This window comes from Lactuca virosa, chromosome 4 (assembly GCF_052849685.1).
Source record: "Lactuca virosa cultivar CGN04683 chromosome 4, Lactuca_virosa_CGN04683_v6, whole genome shotgun sequence".
NCBI classification, from domain to species: Eukaryota; Viridiplantae; Streptophyta; class Magnoliopsida; order Asterales; family Asteraceae; genus Lactuca; species Lactuca virosa.
In genome coordinates this window covers 493,233,614-493,246,924 of record NC_136429.1, presented here as the reverse complement: position 1 = coordinate 493,246,924, position 13,311 = coordinate 493,233,614, and the positions used below count along the sequence as shown (strand labels likewise).

Genomic DNA, 13,311 nt, shown 5'->3' with positions numbered 1-13,311 from the left:
TTTTTTTGTTAATAAATGTTAATGTGGTCTTAAATCAATCCGACATTTCATCAAGCTCGAACATTTTTTAAATTGGCATTCACTTGACTTTGATCACACCAAGTCTTTTTGTGGACTAGGTCTATATGCACTTCTAATGCCAAATATTTGTCACCTTTAAGTCCAACTATAGACTTCCATGAGAGCTATCCACGGTAACCAATAGGCTAGCGCCACGTATACATTCAACCATAGAGAAACGGCTGCTTTTCATTAATTGCTTTCTTTCCTCGAAGTTTGAAAGGTCAAACTCCCAATCCATAAATTTCCAAATAAAAATACTTGAATAAAGAATTCCAAGACAGCAGGCTACAAGAATCCATACATCCGTACAAAACCCAAAGGGGGAAAGATAGCGGACATTGATAGGTTGTTGCTTGGAACCTCCGATTTACATATAGAAAGGTCAGTTGTTTCTCTTTCTGTCAGATTGTAATAAGACAATCATTCAATCGCTTTTCAGGAGATCTTCAGATTGGGATTGGGGATTTAGATAAGATCTCTATGGGTTTAGTCAAATTGTTCGATTTCCACTTTCTTTTTGTTTATTCTGCACTTGGATCTTAAAAGCGTATGTTTTTTCATTCGAAATCTCTTTGATTTGGGTTCTTCGTTCATGATTTTCGGTTTGCGTACCAAGTGCTCGACGAAATTCCTCTGTGAGTTGGCGTGTTTAGTGTGATTTTCTTTTGTTCTTTTGTTCTTTGGTATATTCGGATATGGTAGGATTTAATCCCACAATGGAAACACTTGAAGAAGATAATTTAATCGCTGCTGCTAATGTTATTGTCATGGCGCTTGATTCCAACAAGAAAATCACCAGCGAAACTAGAAAAATCTTAATGGATTTAGGCTCTCGATTGACTTCCATGGCTAAAGTTAGTGTACACGAAGATGATGAAGAAATTGAAGATGAAGATGAAGAACTTGGTGATATCAAAGAACGGGTCAATTCGATTCAAGAAAAGATCATGAATTGGGAACGTGACGAATGCATGATATGGGATTCCGATCCTGAAGAAGCTAAAGAGTATTTGAAAACAGTCGATGAAGCCAGAAGATTATCAGAGAGCTTAGAGAATTTGAAACTCGGAAGAGACGATAACGCCCTTTTGAGAAACGTTAACGCTCTTCTTCAAACATCAATGGCGAGGATCGAAGAGGAATTCCGACATATGCTTGTTCATAATCGTCAAAACTTCGAGCCTGAACATTTCTCATTCCGTTCCAGTGAAGATGATGGTTTAGATGAGAATTCCGTTCTTTCGTTTGGGGATGATTCAATTGACGATTCCGTTCAAAGAGATAGTATAAGCCGTGGAGCTGAGGTTTTTATAATGGATTTGGTCAATCCGGTGGTGATTCCGGACTTGAAAGGAATCGCGAATTCCATGTTTGATTCCAATTATGGTCGGGAATGTTCTCAAGCGTTCATCAGTGTCCGAAAAGATGCATTGGATGATTGTCTTTTTATACTCGAAATCGAAAAATTAAGCATTGAAGATGTTGTGAAAATGGAATGGGTTTCATTGAATTCAAAGATTAGAAGATGGACAAAAGCGATTAAGATCTTCGTTAGGGTTTATCTCGCAAGTGAGAAGTTTTTATGCGAGCAGATATTCGGGCAGGGGGAATCGGTGAGTTCGCTCTGTTTTACAGAGTCGTCAAAAGCTTCAATGTTGCAGCTTTTGAACTTTGCAGAAGCGATCGCCATCGGGCCACACCAACCGGAAAAGCTTTTGAGAATTCTCGACATGTATGAAGTTTTATCAGATCTCATGCCGGATATTGAAAATCTGTATTCCGATGAAAACGGGAGTTACATTAGAACAGAATGTCACGACGCTTTGATGCGGGTGGGAGATTGTGTGAAGGCGACGTTTATCGAATTCGAGAACAAAGTAGGGACGAATACGTCAAACACCGCCTTCCCCGGCGGCGGAAACCACCATCTTACTCGTTACGTGATGAATTACATCAAAACCCTAACTGATTTCAGCGATGAATTAAACGCGTGCCTGAGTGACCACCGTGTCGGAGACAATCTAGATTCGTCGTCTTCACCGGACACAAGTCCTGGACACGAAGACGATTCGAATAACGGAAACTCATCTTCATCTCCAATGGCGTTACATTTCCGATCATTAATGTCGATTCTGGAATGCAACCTCGAGGAAAAGTCAAAATTGTACAAAGACGATGCCCTAGGGCACCTTTTCATGATGAACAACATCAATTACATGGCTGAAAAGGTGAAAAATTCAGAGTTGAGAAACGTACTTGGAGACGATTGGATTCGGAAACGAAACTGGAAGTTTCAGCAATACGCGATGAGCTATGAACGAGCCACGTGGAGTTCGATTTTGAATTTGCTTAGAGAAGACAGTCTTCATAATTCTGGAAGCTCAAATTCAACCACGAAGACTGTGCTTAAAGAAAGATTGCAGGCGTTTTACACTGCGTTTGAAGATATTTACAAGAATCAAACTGGATGGTCGATTCCGAATACTCAACTTCGTGATGATTTGAGGATCTCGATGTCACTTAAAGTGATTCAAGCTTATCGGACTTTTGTTGGTAGACATGCGAATACGATTAGTGAGAAATACATTAAGTATACTGCTGATGATCTTGAGAATTATATTATGGATTTGTTTGAAGGAGCTCCAAAATCATTGCAGAGCTTCCATAGAAGGTGACGTCACTAGTTTCTGAAGGTTAAATATGGTTTGTTTATATATGTTAGAACTCATTGGGTCGGGTTTGTTTGGGGTCCGAATTCGAATTACCCCTCTATTGTAGTATTGTACAATGATATTTAATATTAGTATGAGAAAAGGTATGCATGACTTGTTTAATAGTATTTTATTTTGTAGGGTAACACATTTGTTCTTTTAGTAAAGTATTTGTATATGGATCTTAATTGGTCTTGGATTTGAATTCAAAGAGATCTAGGGGCTATATGTGCACCATTTAATCTTAAGTAAGAGATACTAAAGTGAAATATGGTGTGTTTAGTCGCGGAAAAATGGAAAGTTTTCCGGAAAAATTTTCCAAAAAAATGAGAATTTTGAAAACGCGTTTAGTTCGTCTATTTTTCTAAATTTTTCACGGAAAATAAAAATTTTCCGTTTTCTAAAATTACAAAGAAGTTAGAAATTTTTGGAAAACCGATAATCATTGTTTTCCACATTTTTCTAATTTCAAAATTTTTCTAAAAAATAAACGCACACTCACTCCCACCCCACCCACCTCTACCTACCACCGCCTTAACACCCCAAACCCACCACACCCCAACCTACCCACACTCACACCCACTCCCAAGCCCACCCCCACCCCCACCCCCCCCCCCCCCACACACACACACACAAACACACACCCACCCCCACCCCTACAAAAAACGCACACATACCCACATACACACGCACCAACCCCTACAAATACACACACACCAACCCCCACAAACACACACACACCAACCCCCACCCCCACACACCCATCCCCACATACACACACACCAACCCCTACAAACACACACACCCACCCACCCTGAAAGACCCACACTTTCATACTTGACAATTGTTACTCCGAAACATGCTACATGCATATTCATAAAAACAATATTTTATATTGATAAAGTGATTGCAAACTATTAGATACAAACCAATTATTTCAAAGTGTTATATATTACATAACTTCCCAGGATTCTATAGTTTTATACATATGAGAGTGCAAAATACAATAGTTTCAAACTATTCGAAAATCTTCTATCAATACAATAGTTTCAAACTATTCAAAAATCTTCTATCAGTATATAACTATATTGGATGCTTATCTCCTGCAATTTGTTAAACATTGAGAGGGTAAGCGGTGACGCTTAGTAAGTTCAATAATAGATGCAATATAACGTTATGTCATATATATACTTCAATATGGCAAAAGCAAAGATGAACAAGGAACAACAAAGGCATATGTGAATCATGTGAAAAACTTTCCATATCAATCATTGATTTGATTCAAAGATATACAATCAATGAGACATAACAATTTCCATACTTGATATACATCAATAAAGCTTTGGCCCAAATGGCACAGAAGACATACAACTTCAGATTAACATTTTGGTAGATTTCAGGCTTATAGCCCTGTCTAACCTTCTGCCAATACCATAGAATAGAAGTCATTCTCTTACGGAGACATGTTCTACATGGCCAGAGGCTACATACCAGTACCAATGTGAATCTAAGTCTTTTCACTGATCACATGGTCAAAGGTATTACTTTGCTATTAAACATAGCGAATAAAAATAACAGGGGAAAATAAACCGGAATAATAACACTGAAAAGCACATAGCACATATAACACATAACATACAATTGTTCCTATATATTAAACTCACCGTGAAATAACCAGGGGTTAAAATAGTAATTTGGGCAGCACTTCGTTACTATAATTAGCTTTCTTCGTTGAAAATCGGGAGTTTTCTTGAAAACCGGGTTCTGCGAAGGTAGAACTTCAAAACCGAAAAGATAAATTTTTCGGGCTTCTCGGCAACTTCGGGGCGTGTTTCGAGCGTTGGAAATAATCCCGGGGCTTCGAGGGATGTCAAAGTAGTGAAAATATGGAAAAATGGGTGAAAAAGGGTAAATTTCTTAACATTAGCCGGGAGGGTTCGCAACTACTATTTATAGTAGCGAGGTCCGGATCCGAAGCGAGGGGGAGAGGGCAGGTGGCTGCGAGGCTCGGAACACATGGCAGCATGGGCGAGGCTCGGATGCGATTTGGCTGCGTGCCGCCTTCGGATTGGTCCAACACTTCGGACACGGGGCGAAGTCAGAAGCGATGCGCGTCGGAAGGTCATTGGACCACACCCTCGGTCGAATCAGCAAGCGACACGCGTGTCAGGCACGAGGTATGCATGCGAGGATCCGATGACGTGGCCTATTCCGGACCTTATCCTTGCGAGATTCCTCGGAAAATGAGCCTAAATCTTCTAAAATTCACAACTTTCGCATACGGGCTCCGTTTTTGACGTTCTTTATATGCACGCGTAGGGAAAATTATGCTCTACAACTTTCGTTTAGACTTCGTCGGATAATTATGACTTTATTTTAATATTATTATTTTTAACAGACCGGGACTGGTAAATCCGTTAAAAATTCATAACTTCTTCATCCGACGTCCGTTTTCGTCAGACTTTTTACCGTTGTACTGCTAATGACGAGACCTTCGATTCTCGTTTAGGTTATGTCGGCTAAAAATCACTCGATCTAAAATTCGACTTTTTAGCTGTCTACTGCTAAGCTGAAACTTAGAAAAATCATAACTTCCTCATACGAAGTCAGATTTTGGCGTTCTTTTTATCAAAATTATCGGTTTAACGAATACTACGACTTTCATTTAGATCACTAAGGCTAAAAATTAGTTTATCAAAAACTCACTTTTTACGTCATTCGGCGCCGTGCCGGTTTTGTCGCGGATCTTTGATTGGTCATAACTTCTTCGTTATAACTTGGATTTCGATGAGGTTTTCGCCTAAATGTTTCTAACGAGATTATCTACAACTTTCAATAATAAAATTTTACTTATTTCAAATTTTATATTTTCGTTAAATTTCGATATTTTAACTTTTAATTGGAATCTCATAAGACTTCCAATATTTTCCGAGTGATTCTAAACATAGTTTTACCTTATTTCTAGTAAAAACTATCTGTTAGAAATCAATACTCAATATCACATAACATTTCATAATATTATTTACTTAAAACACGGTTTCAAAACGTGTATGTTACAAATACCTCATCCTTTTGAGAATTTCGTCCCCGAAATTACATCGATTAAAATAAATGGGGATATTTCGCTCTTATCTCATTCTTATTCTCCCAAGTATAGTTCGGGCCTCGATGTTTCCACTTGACAAGCACCAACTCTACTTCTTTATTACGTAGCTTAGTCGTTCTTTCGTTTACGATCTCCTCAGGCTCTTCTACATAAGTTAACTTATTATCCAGTTTTACCTCGGATAATGGAACTGTCTCGTCATAGATGCTCAAGCATTTGCGCAGATAACTCACATGGAAGACATCATGAATACCTGCCAAATCTTCAGGCAATTCCAAGCGGTATGCTTGTTTACCAATCCTCTGGATGATTTTGAAAGGACCAACAAATCTAGGACTTAGTTTTCCTTTCTTTCCAAATCGCATAAGACCTTTCCATGGGGATACCTTCAACATTACAAAATCACCAACCTGGAATTCTATTGGTCGCCTCCTCTTTTCCGTATAGGACTTTTGTCGATCCTGTGCGGCTTTCATTCTTTCTCGTACAATTTGAATCTTGTCGGTGGTGTCTTGAATCATTTCAAGGCCTCCAAGGATCTTCTGTCCTATGTCTCGCCAACATAATGGCGTACGGCATTTACGACCATATAATGCTTCATATGGTGGCATTTTAATTGAAGCGTGGTAACTGTTATTATACGAAAATTCGACAAGAGGTAAGTATTTATCCCAGTTACCACCGAACTCCAAGACACATGCACGAAACATATCTTCTACTGTTTGGATTGTTCTCTCCGTCTGACCATCTGTCTGGGGATGATAAGATGTGCTGAGGGCAACTCAAGATCCCAATTCACGTTTCATACTTGCCCAAAAGCGAGAAGTGAAGCGAGTATCACGATCAGAAATGATCTTTAGTGGTACACCATGTCTTACAACAATTTCATCCAAGTATACTTGTGCGTATTTCTCCATTGGAGCCGTTTCACGCATGGCAAGAAAATGAGCGCTTTTAGTCAGACGGTCGACGATTACTCAAATGCTATCATGCTGTCTAGCAGTCTTTGGCAATTTGGTAATAAAATCCATGGACAATTCTTCCCATTTCCATACAGGAACACTAATACTTTCTGGGGTTCCGTAAGGCTTTTGATGTTCTGCTTTGACTTGTAAGCATACTAAGCATTCCTGTACATATCTTCCAATGTCTCTCTTTAATCTAGGCCATCAATAATCAGCTCTTACATCATAGTACATTTTACTTGTACCAGGATGTATTGATAGTTTAGATTTATGGGCTTCATCTAAAATCTTCTGTCTTAATCCACCAATCTTTGGAATCCATAGCCGATTCTTGAATACCTTCAATCCTCGTGGATCGTCAAGTAAAACATCGGTATAATGTACCATCCCTTCTTTCTTCACATTTTCTGGCTTTAGGGCCTCTACTTGCCATTTCTCTAGTTCATCTAGAATAGTGAACTTTACAATAGTGTGAGTAATAGCATAACACATACTATTATGATAAACCTTTCTGCTAAGTGCATCGACAACTACATTAGCCTTTCCAGGATGATACAGGATTTCACAGTCATAGTCTTTGATCAGCTCCATGGCTCGTTGTTGTCTCATATTCAAAGTTTGCTGACTAAATATATACTTGAGACTTTTGTGGTCGGTAAACAATTGGCATTTTGTACCAAAAAGATAATGTCTACGGAGTTTTAAGGCAAATACCACCGCAGCGAGTTCGAGATCATGGGTGGGATAATTCTTCTCATAATCTTTCAGTTGTCTTGAGGCATAGGCTATCACTTTACCACGTTGCATCAACACACAACCGAGTCCCAATATTGAAGCATCGCTATATACTGAGAAATCATCATCACCTTCTGGGAGTGATAAGATTGGAGCATGAGTCAAAAGATCTTTTAGGGTTGAGAAACCTTTTTCTTGAGCTTCACCCCATTCGAACTTCACTTCCTTCCGTGTAAGACTCGTGAGAGGTACGGCTATACGAGAAAAGTCTTTAATGAATCTCCGGTAATATCCTGCGAGACCCAAGAAACTACGAATTTCGAAAGCATTACGGGGCACTTCCCAATTTTGAATGGCTTCGATTTTGGTAGGATCTATGGATACACCGTCACTAGAAATCACATGGCCGAGAAATTGAACTTGACGAAGCCAAAATTCACATTTCGAGAATTTAGCATATAGTTTCTCCTTTCGAAGAAGTTCTAATACCGCACGAATATGAATGACATGATCAGCTTCAGACTTGGAATAGATTAGAATATCGTCAATGAATACGATGACAGATTTATCGAGCATTGGGCGGCATACCCGATTCATCATATCCATGAATACAGCAGGAGCATTTGTTAAACCAAACGGCATGACAAGGAATTCATAATGCCCATATCGAGTACGAAAAGCAGTCTTCGGTACATCCTGCTCGTGAACTTTCAACTGATGATAGCCAGATCTTAGATTAATCTTTGAGAAATAGATAACACCCTGAAGTTGATCGAACAAATCGTCGATGTGAGGTGATGGGTACTTGTTCTTGATAGTCACCTTATTCAGCTCACGATAATCAATGCACATCCGCATCGATCAATCTTTCTTCTTGACAAACAGTACCGGAGCACCCCAGGGAGAGGTACTCGGTCGAATGAAACCTTTGTCAAGTAGTTCCTGCAGTTGGATCATCATTTCTTTCATCTCAGTTGGCGCAAGACGATAAGGAGTCTTTGCAATCGGAGCAGCACCATGCACAAGGTCAATTCGGAATTCTACTTGCCTGTCCGGAGGAAGTCCATGCAATTCTTCGGGAAAAACATCTGGATATTCTTTAGCAATGGGAACATCATTCACCGTTTTCTTCTCCTCTTTTGAGACATCGACTGTGTAGGCCAGATAGATAGAACACCCTTTCGATATGAATTTACGAGCTTTGAGGAAAGATATTATTTTTAAGGTTCCTTGTTCACCATAGACATAGATAGGATTCTCCCCTTCAATGGGAATACGTACTATCTTTTCATAGCGCAAGAGTTCTGCGTGGTTCTTTGACAACCAATCCATGCCGAGAATAATATCAAAGTTGGGCAAGGAGATAGGGATCAGGTTAGCAAGAAAATTATAGCCTTCAATTTCTATAATACAATCTATATAGACTTTATCAGCAAGTAATGATATACTTCCCGCAGTATCTACGTGAAATGGTTGCGCGAGTACATAGCAAGCAATTTGAAAGGAATGCGCAAATTCATAAGACACAAAAGAATCTGAGGCACCAGAATCAAATAAGATGTGAGGAGGTCTAGAGTTGACAAGAAATGTACCCGTCACAACATTCGGGTCCTCGCGTGCCTCCTCTGAGGTAATCTGGAATGCACGACCCTTAGCTTTTGGCACCTCCTCCTTTTTAGTTGGAGTACCCTTTGATTGTTGAACAGGGGCTTGACTTCTCGCCGGTTGTTGAACAGAAGTTTGACTTCCCCGTCATCTGACTAGTAAGAGTAGGGCAAAAACGCTTCTTGTGGCCAGTAATACCACATGCATAACAAGTAACATCCTTTCTTGGGCAAGCTGGCTTTATATGACCCTTTTCTCCACATCCATAACAGACAATGGATTCCTTGTCTATTTTGCATTGGCCCGGATGATTCCTTCCACAAACACGACATGAAGGCGATTTAATAGAAAAAGATTATGATCTACCGCGTCCACGAGAGGCATTTTGAGTTTGCACTTGATTACCAAGCTCAGTCCGAACGGATTGAGCTGGTAGAAAAGAATGAACAGGAACAGTTCTTTCAGTACGTGGATGCTTCGGAACAGTAAGAGTGGCACCACGTAGTTCTAAGTCATGCTCACGTCTTCGAGCATACTCAACGGCTTTATCAAATGACAGTACTTCCCGATTGGCAACGAAATCGTGAATTTCGTGCCGCAGTCCCTCCATGAATAACTGAATCTTCTCGTCTTCAGTTGGAATATACTTTGTAGTAAACCTTGCCCTTTGATTAAACTGAGTTTCATACTCATTCACAGTCATTCCTCCCTGTTTAAGTTCGAGGAATTCCTTCTCCAATCTCCTCCTCGTGTCTAGAGGACAATACTTCTCTAGCAAACGAGTTTTGAACATTTCCCAGGCTAAATTCTCCTCGTCAAACCCGTTTAGAGCTTCATATGTTGCTTCCCGCCAGACCAAGGCTTCTCCGATGAGCATTGCGGAAGCATAATTAGCCTTGTCTTCATTATCCACATGAGAAATACGAAACACTTTCTCTGTGTTCTGGATCCAGGTAAGAACAACAATGGGATTAAGAACACCAAAAAACTTTGTAGCACCACTACTCTTGAAATCTTTGAACGAAGGACGCTTCACCTCCCCTTTTGAAGATTCTCCAGTGGCTTTTTCTTTTCCTTTATCACCATTCTTTTTGTGTTCTTCGAGAGTCTGTCGAATAACACCGGTAAGTTTACCCAAGAGTCGCTCCTCACGAGGAGATACTGGAGTATTCACTTCCTCAGGTTGAGGACCTCCACCAACCTCAGGGGTATGGCTACTAACCTGTTCAGCCATTGCTCTGCAATATGGAGTAACATTGTATTTTAGAATATATTAGGGTTTATCCTTACCTAATACTTTTACTTAAATATTTCCTATGGTTTGTATCCATATACTTACAATGAATCCGTTCATATATTGAACTTCCAATAGTTTAAGTCTAAATACCAATCCGTGGAATTTAGTTCACTTAATCTACTGCTCTGATACCATGATTGAAAGACCCACACTTTCATACTTGACAATTGTTACTCCGAAACATGCTACATGCATATTCATAAAAACAATATTTTATATTGATAAAGTGATTGCAAACTACTAGATACAAACCAACTATTTCAAAGTGTTATATATTACATAACTTCCCAGGATTCTATAGTTTTATACATATGGGAGTGCAAAATACAATAGTTTCAAACTATTCGAAAATCTTCTATCAATACAATAGTTTCAAACTATTCAAAAATCTTCTATCAGTATATAACTATACTGAATGTTTATCTCCTGCAATTTGTTAAACATTGAGAGGGTAAGCGGTGACGCTTAGTGAGTTCAATAATAGATGCAATATAACGTTATGTCATATATATACTTCAATATGACAAAAGCAAAGAGGAACAAGGAACAACAAAGGCATATGTGAATCATGTGAAAAACTTTCCATATCAATCATTGATTTGATTCAAAGATATACAATCAATGAGACATAACAATTTCCATACTTGATATACATCAATAAAGCTTTGGCCCAAATGGCACAGAAGACATACAACTTCGGATTAACATTTTGGTAGATTTCACGCGTAGAGAAAATTATGCTCTACAACTTTCGTTTAGACTTCGTCGGATAATTTTGACTTTATTTTAATATTATTATTTTTAACAGACCGGGACTGGTAAATCCGTTAAAAATTCATAATTTCTTCATCCGACGTCCGTTTTCGTCAGACTTTTTACCGTTGTACTGCTAATGACGAGACCTTCGATTCTCGTTGGGTTGTGTCGGCTAAAAATCACTCGATCTAAAATTCGACTTTTTAGCTGTCTACTGCTAAGCTGAAACTTAGAAAAATCATAACTTCCTCATACGAAGTCAGATTTTGGCGTTCTTTTTATCAAAATTATCGGTTTAACGAATACTACGACTTTCATTTATATCACTAAGGCTAAAAAATAGTTTATCAAAAACTCATTTTTTACGTCAATCGGCGCCGTGTCGGTTTTGTCGCGGATCTTCGATTGGTCATAACTTCTTCGTTATAACTCGTATTTCGATAAGGTTTTCGTCTAAATGTTTCTAACGAGATTATCTACAACTTTCAATAATAAAATTTTACTTATTTCAAATTTTATATTTTCGTTAAATTTCGATATTTTAACTTTTAATTGGAATCTCATAAGACTTCCAATATTTTCCGAGTGATTCTAAACATAGTTTTACCTTATTTCTAGTAAAAAATATGTGTTAGAACTCAATACTCAATATCACATAACATTTCATAATATTATTTACTTAAAACACGATTTCAAAACGTGTATGTTACACACCCCCACCCACACCCCCACAAACACACACACACATACCCACAAACTCACACCCCCTACACACACACACCCAACACCACTACTACAATCACCATCACCATGACCATCACCACCACCACTTCCCCATCACCAGCACCAGCACCACCACCACCACCACTGCCGCCATCACTACCACTGCCACAATTGTCGTCGCCACCACCGCCGCCTGTCATCACCACCACCACCGTCGCCATCATCGACACCACCACTGCCCCCGCTGCTGCCCCCACCACCGCCACCGCCACCGCCCCCATGCCCACCCTACCTCCGCTATCGTTTTCTAAAAATGAAAACCGATAGAAAATACACATCTAAACACGTTTTGTAATTTCCTAAGACGGAAAATGAAAAATGAATAAGTTTTAACTAAACGCGTTTTCTAAATTTTCCAATGAAAAATGAAAACAGAAAACAAAAATTGAAAAGGGAAAACGAAAAACGGAAAATGAAAATTGTTTTTCCGTAACGAAACGCAGCCTTAGATTTCCGGTTTTTGAGTTTGATTTCCGGTTGTTTACTTAAGCGCTAGAAGGCTACAACTATATAATGTTATTCTATACTTGATCAACTTATTAGCTTAGTTGAGTTTTGCATTTTTCCTGATTTTGACTTTGATGATTCAACTTTAAGTTTGACTTTGACTAATGCTACTAATTACTTGACTTAAAATTATTATTATTATTGTTATTATATATATATATATATATATATATATATATATATATATTAAAAACCGATATCCCACCGCAATAGGTATCTCAAATCTCGGCCCTTGACCGATATTTCATTTTTGACCGCGATGACTCCATGGGGTTTATCAAGAAAGACTTATCAACTAGAATAATATTGCATGGATAGATAAACCAATCACATGAGGCCTAGACTTAAATTAGAGACTGAAATTATCAGTTCAAGTCAACCAACACATAGCCTAACTTTGAATATTGCTCTAAGTATTTGAGTTATTAAATGGTTTGAAAGAAACGATGAAATGAAATCACATGTATTGATATGTAAACCGACCACATGAGACCAAGACTAAGATTAGAGAGTAATGACTAAAGACTTAATTTAGATAATAGTTTTTTTTAGAGAAACAATTTGATAAAAATCACATTCTGTTAAAATATAAAACAACTCATGGGACCAAGATACAGATAGACTACCTATATTGGTGATACAAATCAATTGGCTCAACAATATTATATATTAAACAAAATTGAAAAAAGAAGAAGTTGTCCACATAAGAATGGTTTTGATTGTACATAACGTTTGCTATATGGAGTGAATTGGATGAAACTGTACCGGATCAGTCTACACTGA

The 13,311-nt window shown here is 38.5% G+C and overlaps 1 protein-coding gene across 1 annotated transcript; it reads left to right on the top strand.

Annotated features, from left to right (window-relative positions):
* Positions 1 to 292: 292 nt before the first annotated feature.
* LOC145109307 (exocyst complex component EXO70E2-like) lies at positions 293 to 2,897 on the top strand. Its single transcript, XM_079046454.1, has one exon. It carries the CDS (start codon positions 759 to 761, stop codon positions 2,736 to 2,738), a length of 1,980 nt encoding a protein of 659 aa, XP_078902580.1. The 5' UTR covers positions 293 to 758; the 3' UTR covers positions 2,739 to 2,897.
* Positions 2,898 to 13,311: the final 10,414 nt, after the last annotated feature.

Coding starts and splice junctions, on each gene's coding strand:
- LOC145109307 (XM_079046454.1), top strand. CDS start 759: ATGGTAGGATTTAATCCCACAATGGAAACACTTGAAGAAGATAATTTA.